The 18,335-nt window shown below is 35.8% G+C and overlaps 2 protein-coding genes and 1 long non-coding RNA gene across 6 annotated transcripts; 2 read left to right on the forward strand and 1 right to left on the reverse strand.

Annotated features, from left to right (window-relative positions):
* Window positions 1–185: 185 nt before the first annotated feature.
* LOC107264768 (UPF0183 protein CG7083) lies at window positions 186–10,823 on the reverse strand. Of its 3 annotated transcripts, XM_025081992.1 has the most exons (9): window positions 10,723–10,823; window positions 7,126–7,297; window positions 4,888–4,970; window positions 4,542–4,769; window positions 4,239–4,451; window positions 4,008–4,157; window positions 3,745–3,909; window positions 3,498–3,677; window positions 186–3,380 (listed from the first exon to the last, which is right to left on the reverse strand). In XM_025081992.1, the coding sequence occupies exons 3-9, from the start codon at window positions 4,966–4,968 to the stop codon at window positions 3,183–3,185; spliced, it is 1,215 nt and encodes a 404-aa protein (XP_024937760.1). In that variant the 5' UTR covers window positions 4,969–4,970; window positions 7,126–7,297; window positions 10,723–10,823; the 3' UTR covers window positions 186–3,182. The 3 variants fall into 3 exon arrangements, with proteins under 3 accessions (XP_024937760.1, XP_015588863.1, XP_015588862.1); XM_015733377.2 differs by lacking the exon at window positions 7,126–7,297 and having other exon boundaries at window positions 10,723–10,817; XM_015733376.2 differs by lacking the exons at window positions 7,126–7,297; window positions 10,723–10,823 and adding an exon at window positions 5,507–5,733.
* On the forward strand, window positions 6,292–10,711 carry LOC107264769. 2 transcript variants are annotated; one of them, XR_001537048.2, is made up of 4 exons: window positions 6,292–6,638; window positions 6,733–6,989; window positions 7,213–7,313; window positions 7,766–10,711. It is a non-coding gene; the product is annotated as an uncharacterized LOC107264769 (long non-coding RNA). The 2 variants fall into 2 exon arrangements; XR_003058884.1 differs by having other exon boundaries at window positions 6,305–6,638; window positions 6,898–6,989; window positions 7,766–10,710.
* A 3,031-nt stretch (window positions 10,824–13,854) lies between the features above and the next one.
* On the forward strand, window positions 13,855–18,295 carry LOC107264771 (phosphoenolpyruvate carboxykinase [GTP]). Its single transcript, XM_015733383.2, has 7 exons — window positions 13,855–14,690; window positions 15,047–15,307; window positions 15,382–15,566; window positions 15,649–16,043; window positions 16,364–16,711; window positions 16,805–17,071; window positions 17,231–18,295. Exons 1-7 carry the CDS (start codon window positions 14,398–14,400, stop codon window positions 17,687–17,689), a joined length of 2,208 nt encoding a protein of 735 aa, XP_015588869.1. The 5' UTR covers window positions 13,855–14,397; the 3' UTR covers window positions 17,690–18,295.
* The last annotated feature ends 40 nt before the right edge of the window (window positions 18,296–18,335 follow it).

Raw genomic sequence — 18,335 nt, forward strand, 5'->3', positions numbered from 1 at the left:
ATTAATAATTGTCAAACAGTACGGTATAGGTACTTCATTCAAATCGCATGTTATCAGTTTCTCTCATTTCCACGAGTACGAATATATCTTAACGAATTTTCATTCTCTAGCGCAACTGCTGCTTACGTCTTTTTCCCTTGATTCTCATCGAACAGCTTACGCGTGACGAAATCGTTGAATCTTTGAAATCTTATCAATTTCTGCACTTCAGTTTGACTTGTTTAAATACCCAAATTCATTATACAATCTCATATTGCACGAAAATTCGGTTTTGTGGATCGAGCACAGACGATACAAGATGTAGAATTTTACTGGCCTGTCGTGAGAGGCTTTGAACATCGATTTTGGTAGTTTCACATCGATCGTCGATCGATAAAAAAAAATAGTTAACGAATTAATTAGTAATTTACCAACAAATGATTCTTAATCCTTCCTCTTAAGATGCATGCACTTAACTGTATACCTGGCAGCCAACGCGCGTACGTACTTTCTCAAACAAACAATCGATTTACAATCCAATTCAAAAAATTATAACAAAAATGTTTATCGGTAAGATATAATCCAATTCAAATTTAAGTTCTACCCACGCGCGTTCCTTTTTTATCTCTTAAAAAGAAAAAAAAAACAGCATTCGCTCTACAATGAAAATTTTAAAAAAGAATTTAACCTCACACACGCACTCATCATACGTCCGATCATACGCGCATCATCTCCTGCGCACATGAATTCATACCATACATACCCAGCATACGTACACAGAGCGTAGCTCGAATCGAAAATTGGATTCGAAATTTGTGCGATTTTCCGAATAATACGGTATCGGTAATGATACGATTCGAGATTTTAAGGTGAATTTTCAAACGAACTTTGTTCCCAAAATACAAGACTGACTTCGTTAAAAATCGAGATCTCTTTTACATACTTCTTATAGATTGCGAATGTAGTGAGTGTGTGGTGCATGCGTGTCCCTAGCTATATGCATTAGTGTCTATTACGAGTGTATGCAGATATATGGTCATGCGACGATTTATGTAATTATGCAATGACGTATGTACAATGTACATGCATGCAATTATGTACGTATATACGATGATGTTTTTCTCTGTTTTATTTTACTTTTATTCCTCCTCTCCCTGACCTTCTCTCCTTTTCCACGCAATTTCATTGGCTACATATACCGTGCTAGCTAATGCAACTTGCTTGGCAGCAGTCGCTCCGTACGCAATGTCAGACTGTACTTTATTTAATATGGAAATAAGAAATATGTAGCTAAGGAGATATTATTTGCTTCGCTCGATATGATCACAACTATCGATATAGTAACGCGACAACCTATACTGATCATAGTCTTCATTGTAGGATCGGTGCATCCATTTGAATTGGTGATAGGAAATCATCATTGATAAATGACAGTTGAGTTACGAGAAACGTATTATAAATTAGTATTTGTGTAGGCGAAGGTAGTGTAGGCGAAGTAAAATGAGAGAATAGTGTAAATTCGTATAACTATGATTTTTCCGTTGTATTTCGAACTCGTGAAAATCACACTCCTTTGAATCGCGCGGCAGTGGTTAGTCGTTAAAGTTTTTTCATGGGAACGATAACGACTTGCACGCTTTCGAAACACACCGAACATGTGAAATTTACGTACGCCCAGAGACACGTGGAGAAATGAGGAATTTTATTTGAATAATTGGAGAATACTCGAAATCCCAATGGGACAATAAGAGCTCAAAATAATTATTATTGCATTTCGAAATTACTCGAGTCGTCGAACGCGCGAATTTTAAATAATTATAAAATGAAAAATCACTCCACGCTCAATCGATGAACACTAGGATCATTATAATGTTAGATCACACTGTGTATTCTCTAGAAATGAATAAATCATTTTTTTTCAGTTATATATTTTTTTCTTTGTTTTCAACTTTGTTGTTCTTTTTTTTTCTTTTCATCGTCTATCTTTCCTATCGTTTCATTACTTTTCGTAAGAGTGTACGTTCATCGCAACAAGTATTTATTATCTTGCGAAGGGAAACGCGATAATTTCTGATCGCTTAAAATATGATTCATAGACAAATCGATGAACACTGATAAAGACGTTAGTTTATATCAACATAAAGGGGGGACGAATAATCAATGTTATTCACCGAAGAATTCATAGACATCACAGTCACCCTTGAGATTTTGATCTGCATCAAATTGTTCCCTCCTCTTCTTATCTTTGATATCATTTGGTGATTCAGTCAGTCCTGTGATCCTTGATCGCCAGTCGATCCACGCACCAGAAACGAAAAGAACGGCGACTTACGAAAATGATGTGTTTAACGTTATCTATGCGGATTATCATACCTTACGATTACCATTCATAGTAATTATCATAATCATTTTCCGTTATTATCTATCGAAATTTTTATTACTTTCTGCTTTTATTCTTCTTTTCTCTTCCCTCTTTCACTCATGCTTCCTCATTCTGCGCACGTTTTTTTCCTGTCTTTCCTATCGCGCTTCTCATTCACTTTATCCTCGAGTAATATTATTCTCGTGTTCAACTAACAACAAGCACAGAGTTGTATTGGTTTGGTGATTTTATATCCATTTTAATCACTTGGAGGTTCAATCCTTTTTGAGAAAACGAAGACAGAAGGTTTCATAAGAATAACAGAGGTACAATGGCCGCAACAAATTGCTTTAGACGGGATTCATTCCATCGATTATTCGTTACGACGATTACCTTTAGGTTCATATATTTCCAAGCCCTGGAGACTGGAATAAATGGAATTCTGCATTTGACGATGTGAAACGCTTTGACGATAATTTTTTTTTTACTTTCTTTAATAACGGTGAAGCGTGATTTTCTTCAGGATCCATGATATTTTAACGGAGAATCGTACGTCGCCAGACGATGGTCATTTTTATGTAGATTGTTGCCGTCAACATGCGAAGTGTCTATATGGTAATTGTGTTTTACGAGAACTCCTTATGGATACATAATAAATCCACAATTTTCTTCACCCTTTTGCACCGCCATAACTCTCCCGACGAAACGACCTTTCCTGGTCGAGCTCGTCGTGTAGACAATTTTATGGAATTTTTTTTTCTGGTTTATACATTTTTCTTACGTGTTTTCCTCGGAACGGAGCAGAATCATACGACGTACCGGATCCATCGGCTTACGAGGGTCACGCCGCTGCGTAGAGAGTGACACTAGCAATGTGTTGATTAGCCATTACTTCCACAATGACGTCTCTTACGCCATAGCAGAATGTACAGCCGAATGGATTTGTGGTGTTGGTAGAAGATGCACGATTGAGTACAACCGGTCGTGCACTTCCTTTTAACTGTTCGCTAACTCTGTCCCATTTTGTATAGGCAGTGATCTGCAAAATAAGCCGTTTTTTTATTATTAGCAATACTCGATGTTCATGAATATTCAAGATGCACTATATATTTTTAATTGGAAGAATAACTAAGAATATTGATAGAAGCAAACTCACCGTGACAGAGGACGGCGAAACGTCAATGAGTTTTCCGGGATCGGTACTAGGACTGCTTTCCGGTGGTAGAGTCAAATTGAATTCACAACGGTGGTACATATTAAAATTGTAATGCCCAGGGTAATTCGTGTGTAGCACGAATTTCTTCACGCATTGGGTTTTGGCATCGAAGAGAACGTCCTACGATATATGTGGAAGCTAAGAATTGTACACCTTCCAAAGACATTGAATTTACGAGTATATTTACCAGCCCTAAAGTGAAGTAATTGTAGAAGAAGTCAGATCGTCTTATCTTGTCCCGTTTGTGCGCGTGCAAACTATGAATTCGCATTTTGTCCTCTGCTTTGAAGAAGACCCGGGACGGGGCACCAAATGCGCTTAATACGTCCTCACACGTGTCACCAAACCAGACCTTTAATTAATTAAAAAAAAAAAGATTCACAGTTTTTCTTTGTATTTGCAACTATTTTTTACAAAATAATTTATACGAATACATTGCTTTTCTACTACCTCTTTGGTGAAGCAATGCTTCTTCGGTTCTAGTAGAACCCTTGTTGCTGAACTACCTTCCGTAAAAAGATGTAACCTTAGACCTCGGGTGCGTGCTCTATCTCTAATAACTTCAGCCTTCTCCGGGTACAAATTATTGTGATAGCAACTCTGTCATAAAAAAGATTTAATTGACTGATCTTGTTGCAAATTATAAATATATACAGAGACAAGAATTGTAAAAATAGTTACGAGTGGCAGAGGTGGTGCTGGTGATTTTAATTTATGTGCTTCGCTCCCACTGACACCAGCTGCCATATTTCCCACATAAATTGCAGTCTTTGCTACGAGAGGTGAGGTTCCATTTGGAAACTGTAAGGAACCCAAGCCATGAGCATAGCCTGGCTGAAATTTGGAGTCAATTGGGAAGTAAAAAGATAGACCTCGGAAGTTCAAAACAAACACCTGCAATGGAAAATGTAGATTTTTATAAATCTTTTCTTCTGCGTTATATTGTTATGTGGTATGCACCATCTTCTTTCTTTTTCTTTGTACCTGTTTATCACCATCATAAACGCCAGGATGTGTTGCTCCAAAGGAGTGTTCTATTTGTTCAATAGACGGCAATACCTCTGGTGAGTTAAATGGCAAGCCACAGTATTTTAGTTTCACCAACTTCATGTTATAGATCTCAATTATTTTGAGCCTCTGAGCCACAGGGTCAAATATAAGCCGCACTCCATCGTGTGGCAAATTTATTACTAAATCTACTTCTAAAGGATTCTGAAAAGAGAAAAGACAATTAAATTATGATTATGTAAATAATTACAAGCATATAATGACAACGAATGTCTAAAAAAAATTTAACAGAGAAAAAGTAAAATTTTCGTCATCTACTTACAGTATCACTGTACAGGACTTGTACTCCTCTTATAATGCCCACTTGAGATTGTATTATTGCTACAGATTGAGAAAAATGCATTCCTGAAAATAAAAAATGAATCAAGTATAACATCACAAGCTTAAACTCCAAAGGTCCAATTTAAATAAATATTACATTATTGAAAAAAAAAGATACAGTATGACAATACAATACAAAAGATCCTTAATTCAAGTACATTATTAAGCATAAGAAAAGCATCTATTCAAAGTGACAAAAAACAATTGCCAGATTACTCTACCAAAGTTAAATAGGATTTCAATGGAATTGATATCAACGATTCCTCAGGGCATATTAGGAAAAATGCTCTAATTATATAAGAAGAGGTCAAGTGCTTATGCGAACTCCCACTCTCATTGTTTACATGGGATTGTCAAAATTACTGTTTACAAGTGGAAGAGAATATGCACGAAGGCAAATCGAGAGCGTCATTCGCTTTACTGCCGTGGAACAATCACACAAAAATACGAAGATAATCAATCAGCTGTGTAATCCCACAAGTGGATTTTCATTTTCAGGGAATTCTGCGTAATACGAGAGAAGGAGAGTCGCGCTATGTGATGAGTGTTTCGTCACTTGCCTAAAATAAATTCCCACTGCTCGCAGCCGAGGGACCTCTCGGGCACCACCTCGAGCTCCAGCATTCTACGTTTGGTTCCCTCGCTTTTACCGCCCGTTAAATATCACGTTAAACAGCGCGGCGGCCACGATTTTTTCGAGAACTGCGTTGTTTCTTTGTCTCTCTGCGACGTACGGGCAGCGCTCAACAAGCAGCCATATTACTTTTCCTGCCAGTCGACTCCCACTGTTCTACGGCTGGCGAACTGTCACCGAACAGCTGATGCACTTTCCATCCCTTCCTGCTTACCAAGCCAGGGCCGTTATGACAATTCTCAAGGACCCCGGGCACTAAATTCCTTTCAAACTCTTGTTATTCACCGAGACCAAATCCCTTATTGAACCGTAATCTCGACGAGTTTTCAAATTCCACACACTCAGGGAAATGTCTGACACTTTTAAAATGAACGGATATTACGCAACGAAACGTTTCAATGGCTCATCTCACTAGATTAAAAGTTAAAAAATGATGTTGTATAACACTGAATCCTCCCTTTTCCTTAACACTTTCGTGATGGCCACAATAGACGAATATATGCATAGGACGAGAATTACAAATTAACATAAGATTTTTTCATATAATGGAATAATAATTGAGATAGTAATTATATATCGTGAGATTCCATGAGGAATTATTTGAACGTGAAGACTGTTGTACGATGCGCCATCTCAAGGATTTCTGTTTTACCGATAGTTTTGAATTTTGTACATTATTTTAATTATAGATGTCACACTCAATTACTTCAGAGTAGAGTCCCTCTAGTAAGAGTCCGGCCAACGGTGGGCCTTGTTAGTGATTGGCTCCGCCATATTATGGGCTCTTTCCGGAATAAAATGGTGTGTGAATACGTATATGGGAGAGATTCGCATTGTGTAGTGTGGGTAGTGTCAAGCCCTGTACGGCGAGTTGTCTGTAGTTGGCGCGAGACTAGACCGAGTCTCGCGCAATGTCATGGTGGCGCCAAACAAGCCCTTAATATGGCGTCCCTTCCGGGTGTTGGCCGGACTCTTACTAGAGGGACTCTACTTCAGAGATAAAATTCTACTGTGATTTTCATGCTACTTGAAGAAACTACTCCGATGATCGATAAAGGGTACTGTATTACCATATAATGGTCATTCTTGCATGTAAATCATAGAGCAATAAATGAATTTATACATTATTGTAATTGTATACATATAAATCAGTTGTCTCCTGCTTTCAAATACATTTTCAAATACATTTCTCCGGCTTACATCCAAAGAGCCCTAAGTGTAGTTAATCAATTTCACACGGTACATTTAAATAATACCTTCATCCATTTAACGTGCATATATCTAAAGTATTCAAATTAAACACATATTTCCTTGCAGAATTAAGTGGTTACAGAGTCGATTGAATATCCATGATTCCTCGTTTATCGTATCACCCATGAACGGATGACAAATCGTCATAACCATCAATCGTGAGTCAATATCAATTTGCGAAATTGCTCTTTGTCTAAGAATTATCATGGAACACTATAGCGACTTAATAGAAAATGAAAACATATTTACATACTTAGTAAACGATATAACAATACGCACTGGAATTTTGCTTACATGAAAACCCGTGATGTTCTCCGTGTTTCTTGCGCGCGATTCGTGACGTATCTGGGGGCTCGACTCTTTGGAATGCCGATACCTTAGCCAGTTGCATTTTACATAACCACATGGAGAACTCGTTTTGTATAATTTTTACGAAACTCTAAGACTGAAGTGCGGCTCCTTCTTCCTGCAATACTAACCAGGTTTGTTTGATCAACTAGAAAAACTAAATAGATTAATAAAAAAGCAATAAGATGTTGCTATGATACTTTTTCTTTTTTTTTGTCAACCATTTCATTTTATAATAATTGTTTGTCACATACAATGTTGCATAGGCTACTTATTTTTTTATTACTCATATAGAAATAAGAATTGTTTTTCGACTTCGTAATGATTAAAAAAAGCAGAATAAGCACACGCAAGAGATTATTATAAATATTGCTAAATGCTCATCAAAACATTGCGTTCAAACGATACGTCGACCCCCAGCAAGGATTTCCACATTTCTTGCAAAATTATTATCATCGAGTCACATTTAACCTATAATGCTCAATGTTCGCTACTGTCCCTCTTTCTAAGATCCATATGTGTTTTCGCAATATGTTCACATCGCGGCAATCAACTATTATCATATATTTTATTCATTTTTTTTCAGGACTTCATATCAACTGACTGATCTAGAATATACTGGATTACTGAAAGACATTTTCGTTTCGTAATGATAAGTCCAATAACAAAAAGATCTAAAAGTTGATCTCAATGACGTATTCCTTAAAATATCATCTAGAAAAATCACGTTTGTCCCAATTAATAAATAGAAATACTCAATATAAACGCAATCTGATAACACGTAGTGTCTGCAAAGGATCTTCATCGATGAATTATCTGATTCAGATCAAAGCCATAGACATAGCAATAAAAAATTAATTATTAAATTCAACCAGAACATCCAATTTACTACGTAATGTCAAAGTCTGCTCGTACAATAACATTTTTTAAATGTTCTTTAACGTATAACATTAAAAACGCAATCATTATCAAAAAAAGATTCAAATTGAACAAAATACCCAGTGACTACCAGCTATTAATCAAAACGTCTTAAGACACATTCGGACTTTGCCATACAGCATAAATTTCAAACTGTCAGACTAGCCAAAACATTGAAACGTATAATTATATAATCCATAGCGTCTACAACAAATTTTTAGAATCGTAATCTTGAGGGGTTTAAGAGCTACTAGATAAAGACAAGGTGACTCCGCACGCGTCTTAAATATATAACGAATTTGTTTTGAATTCCAATGACCGCGAGCCCCCAACCTAATAATTTTTAATTTGTTAAGCAATATCTTAATCTCGTCTCGCCTTAAATCCGGAGGCACGTACTTCAATGATATACGATTAATTTACTCCACTGGATAACCTCCTAGTCTAATTTTAAATGACAGACGCACCAATATTACATCCACATAATATCCATACATCCGACAATCACATAGCAAATGGAAAATCATGAGAACCGATGTGTATTCGTAATACTTTTGACCTATAACGAAACTCTAACTGGATCGAACCGGATCCAAGTACTCTTAGTCGGCATAGAAATGTTGTTTTCCAAGGTAGAGAGGTTAGCTACTGGCATTAGGGTGTTAGATATACTTTTCATACTGTCTACATGTATACTTTTTTTGATACCGTACTCGCTCGCTGCACCAGTGCAACTCTGCAGTTCTGTGTTTATCCAACCGGAACACGGTTAACTGGTTTATACTGGATTTTCCTCGATTTTATTACGGACATTTATTCATACTTCATTACACGCTACTATTTCATTCGAAACTTTCGACCTAACGATATTGCATCGATTTTACAATAATTATGAACTAGCAAAGACATTTCATTAGAATCAGGTCTACGGACTTGGGTGAACCCTGATCTTATTTTCTTTGGAAATATTCAGGCTGTATTAATATATATGTATACTGTGGCAATACGATATCAAGGGGACAGAGTGTTCCGTGACACTGTACCCTGGACTAATGACGAGGAGATGCCTTTGGATATGTATAGTATAATGAAAACTATCTCTTAATTAAACGACCGACGGTCGCGATCTTTTTGACCCGCGTAATTCTCGGAAACTAAGGAAGTTTCGTATGCTCTGAATTATCGTCGTCTTACGTATAAATAATATGAAATTATTTTAGGGCTTGGTTCACGTGCTATCGGCGACGCCAAATTTATAGAGACACTGGTAAAGTTTTGGTATCGTTATCATTGCGCTATTCTTACTAATTAAAAGAGAAGATCATCGGGCATCCAATTACTTTTGTGTGTATGTTATTCGAAATTATTGTGACTTAATTAAAATGATCTCGGCTTTGGAAATTTTTTATTCGTCTTCTAATCACACGAAGCGGATGGTTTTTCTAATATTTTGATTCAAGTTGAAGACACAAGCCTTATCGTCAAAATTGATAGGATTGATTAATGAAATTTCAGTGTTTTGTCATTTTTTTAAAAATTTGATAATTAATTGCAATACCGGATATTGATTTTATTTTGATGAAAAATATTACTGATAAATATTATTAGGATTACATAGAATTGGATGATATATTATTTGAACGTGATTGATTACGAACGGTCGTCGACTTCGGCCGATACTCGATAGACGAACTAAAAACATGATAACTCCAATCGAGCCTCTTTGTCGGGCTTGTCAATGTTTTGACCAATCAGAAGTACAGTTACTTGCCAAGCCTCCAGCTTATCATTCGGTACGTGCTATCATTATCAGAGTGGAATTTTCAAAATATTTGGTAAAATGCGTGAAAAAAGTAATAAGAGACCTTGAAATTTTTTTAACAACTTTAATATCATTTAAAAAAATTTTCTTAACTTTAAAAATATTTTATCTTTCGACAATACCAAATATAACTGCAGGTAAAATTGCGATGTTATCACGCGTCAAATATATTGCAAAGTAGAAATGACTATCATTCGCATGACTTTAATCAGTATCCATTACCTGTGTTATATGTATATATATGTATAATTATTATATGGCAATGTTGATTTTCTTGTCTTAACGATCATTTATTAATTAAATCATTTTGATATCTTTTGATGTTCTCGATAACAAGGAATCGAAGGGTTAAGGAAAATTTAGTCTTTCGATATAAAAATTTCGTAACGTCTCATTAGACGAATAGAAAATGATAGGAACGTCGAGTCCAAAAATATACACAATAATTTGATTAATTAAACTTCTAAAATTATCAGTGTTGTCATTATTCCCAAGGAATAACACGAAATCGTATGAAGCAATAATCTTTCGCTGCTTATACATTTTTCGCTCTATTGACACTGCACTACGGTGACACTCTCTTGGTGTTACTTAGATGCAAACAAATTGATTGTGTCTGATATCGCTTGAATTATAATTATTGAAACAAAAAAACTCAAGAATCACGAAAAATGATATATTAAATATCACAAGTAACAAAATCTTGTTTACCATATTCGTAATTTAAAAAAATATATAATAAAAATTATGAAATAAATTTATATATTTTTTTAAATATACGTATCAGTGCAATAAAATCTCACCCATATACAGTGGTGCTCGAAAGCATTGGAACGGTGCAATGCCAAGTAAACGTATTGACTGTGCGAAAACTTTTGACCAGTACTGTACATATATAAAGACTATGCATTACTGAAAGCTATATCTATAATATTAAATGACCATAATATACATGCAGATAATATTATGAGACGTTGCATAACCTAACCAACAATTTTCAGTCCGACGCATTAGATCATAACACTGTATTTTCCCTAATAAAAATCCATTAAAACGCATAAAACAGCCATGCCTCCTCCATCCTGTTCTTTATCAGAAGGAGGAATGTGTTATCAAGTCCAGACATTAGCTGGACTACGAACCGCGTTCTTTCACACACTCATTTATCCACGTGTCACGCACTGTCATGTTTCCCTTTATGCGTATTCAAATTCTAGTTTGAACTGACACGAAATCAACTTTTTCCTTTAAACACCAATTCCATTTGGCACGTCCGCACCAACCGTGAACAATAGTCGGTGAGTATAAAGATATATATATTGTATATATACCTAATTTCCTCATTACTTCTCGACAGTCTACTTAGTTGATTCCTAATAATCAGCCAGATTTTAGACGACGATATAAAGCTGATCCCCTGACAGCTGCAACTGTCATTCATTCAAGATTTTCCCGTGCAACAAAAACCGCAATGTTTTTGTTCTGTTCAACCAAAGATAATGACTGCTCGTGACAATCAGTGCGGCCACGCAATGACTTCGTGACACGTTCATTAGTCAGTTAACGATTTTAACCGTGAAGTTGTTGGTACCCGTGGATAAAGTATGGCGTATATCAGAAAGCTTCGAGAAGTCCTCTTACATAACCTATATTTCGTGTACCGGATCCTCATATAAAACACAACAAACATAACATAATAAAGAATTAAAGAAAAACGTCTTGCAGCTGTGGGTAATGTTTTCGTATAAATAACTAAATTCTTTCAAATCTTCGCTCACAGACATATGTCCGTATTGGGCGTCTTGTGCTCATCTGTATCATGTTAAATTATGTCATCTATGCTTCGCTAGAATATATTATTACGTATTTGCCGTATATGACCTAGTTATTCGGTTTTACGACCTAAATGGAAATAAGGTAAATATGAAAAATAAAACAAACAAATCATGACACGTCCGTAAGGCGTATATTGTAGCAGGACAATTGTGACATTTTTGTCTTTTATTTTTATTTCTACTAATCTCGTGTACAAAAATTTACTTTTCGTTCGGTTTTGGTTTTTTTAATGATATGACAAAGTAAATACAGTTATCTGTAAATTAATATTTCTTATTGTATCTTATACAGTATGAAATGCATATACTACTATTATGCATCTAATATTTAATTCTTGTAATATATATATATATATATATATATATATATATATATATATATATGTATATGTGGGTGTATATGGCACCAAGATAATTCTACGTTATCGCTGACGAATTTTTCCTATGTTATCCAAGACACCTCCAGGAAATTTTTAAAATTCAATTGAACTTCAGTGCCTGTTGTCTCTTGGGTCTGTGCCATTGTTCTCTTTTCCCAATGTACCTATGTATGTTTGATCATCAACTCGTCATTGTTCGTTACTCGAAGATATTGCGCATAGTTCAACGATCATTTGAAAGAATGAATAACGATATGAATGGTAGTCGTCATTCGTTTATTTAATTTAATAACGTAACGTTCCAGGAATAATTATATAAATAATTAATTTTCTCCTGGATTTTTTTTGTCGTCCTTTCAGGGCATCCAATATCGGTTCATTGAACTACGTCACAGTTATCGATAAGTAAATCAATATTTTCGTTTATGAACTGATAAGGTGACCAGGTTGTTGCGTACATTCTAAGGCAATTATTTCGGTATCTGATTGAAAAAAAAATATATTTCGCCATGGAAAGAATTTTGAAGAAATTTTCAAAAATTTTCAATTATTTCTTTCGACCATTTTATGTCGTCACGAGATCAATATAACCTAATGGAATGTAATCGTTAATCAGACAAAAAAAGTTTTTATGAGAAAATAGGTCAAAACTATTCTCAACACTTGTTAGCAGCTTTTGTGTATATTACAAGATTACACGGAGTCACGGTGTTAATGAGAATTTTGCAAAGTTGAACTTTTTACAACGCACCAACTTCATATAAACAGATAGAGGCGAGAGCGGTTGGGGCAATATTTAATTAAAATATGTATACGAGTACACACTGATAATAAAATGATGGATTTTTCCATTTATTTAGTACGGACATTAACGATTATTATTTAGTTTCCATTGAATTATAACCGATCTGTATAGTCAATACGTAAGTGTAGATTATTAAGATTAATTAATTCGTACTCGTGTAAAGAAATAAAAATAATCCAAAAATAAGACTAGCCTATGTTGTATCTATATATTTAAGGGACCTTTTTTCCTTCCTTGGAAAATTTTCCATGGGATAATATCATTTGGAGTCCTGTAGACCCTCATTCTACCAGGGTACCATGAGTACCCCCAAAAAGTTGACATGGAAATTTCCATTATCGCCAAACCAGTCCTTTCCTATGGTCGAGCCCTCTCTTGCCATTCGTATATTTATATGATTTAGCCTTTCTTCCCAAAGGAATTTTCCTAACCTTCCTGAGATTCGCCGAAAATACAAAAAAAAATGCGTGTTTACATTTTACTAAACGTGTATAGTTAGTGTTAGTTATCTATGAAATATAATTGTACAAAATTTTTTGTAATAAATCCTTAATTCAGATTAATAAATAAATAATAATTTCCTCGAGCTTAGCAGTATTTTTTATCACTCGTGTACTCCATTTTATAGATTACTTTAATAAAAAAAACATTCTAACAATTTTAATATAACCAAGGAAACATTTCACTGGAATATTCCCTTACTTTCAATATTTTAATGTCTAATGTTTCTTAGAAAATTGAAAGATTATTTTAAAAAATATAATATTTCGTAAACAAATAGTATTCGCAAGATATATATGCTGCTTCAACGTAATAACGATATGAGAAAATACCGAGTAAACAAAAGCGGAAAACAAGACACGAAATTGACGAGTTTTAAGTGATAAATCCAAATCGGAATTCAGACAGACTAAAACATTGGTTTTCGTGACAAACATCAGGGACGTGTTTCAGATAGGGGAAACCAAGTGCAATCGAAAAATAGAATGCTACGAAGCAGTAACGGGGTTTCGTATAAAATCAAAAGTCCGGACGGAGCAGTTGTTTGTTGCATAGCGCTCGATGAAAGTGCGTCGAGACGAGTAGTGACAACTAGCAAGTACAAGTTAGATCGGAGTATCAGGGAAGGTAAAAAGGTTTCAAGTATCTATTAAAAGTCAAAAACCCATTGAAATTCCTTCTGAAATTGTCAGCTAACGACAAACGAACATACTGTTGCAATTGTAAGTAGGATTGCATGTGAATTGTACCGATGTTACGTCAGCTGCGACCGAAGTTCAACTAGCGAGACATCAGAAGAAGAAGAAGTATCGTTAGTGTTCTAAGACTCCCCACCACACGTAAACTTGAAAATTCGGCGTGAGACATTCAGCCAATCAGCACGTAGAATTTACGGAGGCTTATTCAGCCGCGAACTCCGTCGTATATATAAAACCCAGCAGGCTGCAATACGGCAATATGTCAACCGTCAGGTGGACAGCGACGAGGTTGCAGATCAGCAAGAGCATTCGAAACGCAACTGTACAACATTCAACTGGATATAGTTCAAGCAAAAGAAACTTTACTACGCTGGTCAATAGCAATATACAAAATCGAATTAAATGTACGAGGAAGATTTGTTCTCCTAACGAGGCTTACGTCGAGAGGATTAACAATCGGAATAACAATTACGTTTGTTTCTCCATTTTTTCACTTCGCACAACATCCTTTGGAAAAACAAACATGCCTTATGCCGTGGAAAAATATTATCCGTAAGTCATTTTACTTTGTGACTCCTTTACGAATATTTAATTATATACTGAAATTGGGATGGAAAAATAGACAGTGTTTCATTGTCGTGAATTATTTGTTGTTTCATTTAGAATTTATTGACGTTTCTTTGCAAGACTATTTTTTTCACAGTGAATCCTAATAAGTGACAAGACACTAATAGTTGCAGACAACTTGAAGTCTTACACAGTTAGCAATCACGACGGTGTCGTTTCAATTTGGCGGAAAATTCAAATTACTTTTCCAGTTGCTCTTGTATTCATTTATCTTACAACGATTTAATGATTTTTTCTTTGTCTTCAGCCATCTTTAATTTGATTGAATGTCTCTTTTACAGGGTGGCTTCCGTGGTTACTCATGCTGGCAAGGGACCGGCCTTCGCTGATGGTCTCTACGACCACATCAAAGGAACTCCAGTACACAGTAACATAAGAATACCACTTGCTCCGAAAATACGTGCTTACCTTGAGGAGTGTATCGCTCTGTGCAAACCTGAGGAAGTCTACGTCTGCGACGGTAGCGAAGACGAGAACAATGATCTTCTTAGGCTTCTGGAGAAAAACGGCACCATCACTGCTTTACCCAAGTACGAGAATTGGTGAGTAATAATTTTTTTAATTTGAATTAAAGATTTACAAAGATTCAACTAATCAAAGTTATTTTATACTTTAGTTGGTTGGCAAAAACAAATCCTGCTGATGTTGCTCGCGTGGAGAGTCGCACCTTCATTAGTACCGATTCTAAAAGTGAGACTATCCCGACCCCTCAGAAAGGTGTCAAGGGAACTCTAGGAAATTGGATTTCACCTGAGGGTATGAACCAAGCTGTCCTGGAGCGCTTTCCCGGATGTATGAAAGGTTAGTACGATTGGAGTACTCCTAAAATGTGATATACAAAGTATAATCTCATCTGTAGTAATATATCTTATATATTATTCAGGACGCACCATGTACGTGGTACCGTTCAGCATGGGTCCAGTGGGTTCACCATTATCCAAGATTGGCATTGAAGTAACGGATTCGGCCTACGTCGTTTGTTCTATGAAAATAATGACCAGAATGGGAGCTCAAGTTTTGGAAATTTTGGGTGAAGATGATTTCGTCAAATGTCTCCACTCAGTGGGAAATCCCACTAGCGAGTCAAGGGTTCCTGTGGATTCTTCATGGCCTTGTGATCCTGAGAGAACCATCATCCTACACAGACCTGCCGCAAATGAAATTGTCTCATACGGTAGTGGTTATGGTGGTAACTCACTTCTGGGTAAAAAATGCTTTGCCTTGAGAATTGGTTCGACCATTGCCAGAGACGAAGGTTGGCTCGCTGAACACATGCTGGTGAGTTTCCGATATTCATGACAATGACGCACTCTCACAATCAGACATACTCCTAGGAGGACCCAACTACGATCAATATTTTGTCGAGAGAATTCATCTTATCGCAGCCATACACTATTTTGCATCCTCCTATTTTTTTAATAAGATTGCCACGATCTCCTTATATCTTAATGTTTAATCAGGATTTTATCTATGATTTGAATTTCATGATAAAACACATAAAATATTTGTTGAGATTCATTTGCTGGTATTTTAGTTTGTAAGTTATCAATCGTTTCAATAGGATAATGTTAATATTGGAAACTGTATGATTTTAATAGATTCTGGGTATCACAAATCCAAAAGGGAAAAAACGATACATTGCTGCCGCCTTTCCCAGTGCTTGCGGTAAGACAAATCTGGCTATGATGCAGCCTACCCTTCCTGGATACAAGATCGAATGTGTTGGAGATGATATCGCGTGGATGAAGTTTGATAAGGATGGCAGACTTCGTGCTATCAATCCTGAGAATGGGTTCTTCGGAGTTGCTCCTGGTACCAGCACAACCACCAATCCGAACGCTATGAAAACCATTTTCAAAAATACCCTTTTCACGAACGTAGCGACTACCAGTGACGGCGGTGTTTATTGGGAAGGAATGGAGAATGAGATCAATGAAGATGTGGAAGTAAGTTAACATTAAGATGATTATAATTTATAGACGTCATTTGTTATTAATCTCTTATCGGCAAAGCATAACTTGACTGTTAATTGTTATCAGATCGTCGATTGGCTTGGCAAGAAATGGATCCGTGGCTCCAAAGTTCCAGCTGCTCATCCAAATTCGAGATTCTGTACTCCTGCCAAACAGTGTCCCATAATCGATCCCTCCTGGGAACATCCTCAAGGTGTTCCTATCGATGCAATACTATTTGGAGGTCGTAGACCAGAAGGAGTTCCCCTTATTTACCAAGCACGTAATTGGCAGCATGGCGTTTTTATTGGAGCTACTATGAGATCAGAAGCCACGGCAGCGGCTGAACATAAAGTGAGTTTTGTTATATTAATTGTGACACAAAAAAATGACTTACTTTTGATTGTCTATAAAAGTTCATATAAATAATACTTACTTTATATGATGTGTACAAACAGTGTATAAACTTTTTATCAAAAGTTTTCATCTAAAGAATGAATTTTTGTGTTCCAGGCAAAAGTAATAATGAATGATCCTTTTGCAATGAGACCATTCTTCGGGTACAACTTTGGCAATTACCTTAAACATTGGCTCAATATGGCTAACACAAAGAACGCAAAGCTGCCAGCAATCTACCACGTGAATTGGTTCAGGAAAGGTCAGGATGGTAAATTCCTTTGGCCTGGTTTTGGTGAAAACTCCCGTGTCCTGGACTGGATCCTCCGTAGAATCGATGGAGAGGATATTGCCGTGGAATCTGCCATTGGTCTAATACCTAAACCAGGCTCTTTAAACTTGAATGGTCTTAATGAAAAGATTAACGAGGAGGAACTGTTCAGACTTCCACATAACTTCTGGCAACAGGAAGCTGAAGAACTTAGAAACTACTTAAACGCTCAGGTCGGCAAAGATATTCCCGAGGAAATTGTATACGAACTTGATGTCCTCACAGGCAAAGTACACAATATGTAAAAGTTATGCAAAACTTTAAATTGCCAACAGCAATTTTATGAACGACAAAGTAGTGTAAGGGATGTTGAAGAATCCAACTATTTATAAATTAAAACTACTAAGACGTTGAGGAAGAGTGATCATCTCTTCGTGTAACAAAAAGATCTTATGCCAAAGTATTTGTCGTCATCCGAGTAGAGGGATTTTGTGTTTAATAGATCTAAGTCCTGCCATGGCAATGATAGTGATAAATGAATGTTGTGTAAATGTGTATATATTGTATTATATAACAGAATTTTACCTTAAGACTTACCAATCAAAGGATTGTGTACAATCTGACACTTTTTTTTTGTAAAACAACAAAAGTACGAAAATATGAATATTACTGCTTACGCGCAGAATTTGTAATTTTGTACTAGCAATATTGAATACTTCGATTAGAGTCCAAATATATTAGCAATTAATCAAAATAAACGTATGTAACTGTGACTGAGATTATCTTACAATTATACGACTAATTTTTATTTAAATAGTTTTTATATAGAGTTACGAATGTATTTATGATCAACGATGTTATACATTTCTGTATGCATTCATAAACGTACAAATAAATTTTTCACAGATTAATTTGTCTTCTGTCAATATTGTTACGAAAACTTTCCCCTTA

The sequence above is a fragment of the Cephus cinctus genome, unplaced genomic scaffold, assembly GCF_000341935.2.
Source record: "Cephus cinctus unplaced genomic scaffold, Ccin1 Ccin1_scaffold0191, whole genome shotgun sequence".
In the NCBI taxonomy this organism is placed as follows: domain Eukaryota; kingdom Metazoa; phylum Arthropoda; class Insecta; order Hymenoptera; family Cephidae; genus Cephus; species Cephus cinctus.

What these genes read in the sequence shown, in the direction of transcription:
- LOC107264771 (XM_015733383.2), top strand. Translation starts at nt 14,398, where the DNA reads ATGTCAACCGTCAGGTGGACAGCGACGAGGTTGCAGATCAGCAAGAGC. An exon ending in GCCGTGGAAAAATATTATCC is followed by an intron (nt 14,691 to 15,046) that starts GTAAGTCATTTT and finishes TCTCTTTTACAG; the next exon opens with GGTGGCTTCCGTGGTTACTC. An exon ending in CGGCAGCGGCTGAACATAAA is followed by an intron (nt 17,072 to 17,230) that starts GTGAGTTTTGTT and finishes TTTGTGTTCCAG; the next exon opens with GCAAAAGTAATAATGAATGA.
- LOC107264768 (XM_015733376.2), bottom strand. Translation starts at nt 5,570, where the DNA reads ATGCTGGAGCTCGAGGTGGTGCCCGAGAGGTCCCTCGGCTGCGAGCAG. An exon ending in GCAGTGGGAATTTATTTTAG is followed by an intron (nt 4,971 to 5,506) that starts GCAAGTGACGAA and finishes TTTTATTTTCAG; the next exon opens with GAATGCATTTTTCTCAATCT. An exon ending in CAGCACCACCTCTGCCACTC is followed by an intron (nt 4,158 to 4,238) that starts GTAACTATTTTT and finishes TTTTTATGACAG; the next exon opens with AGTTGCTATCACAATAATTT.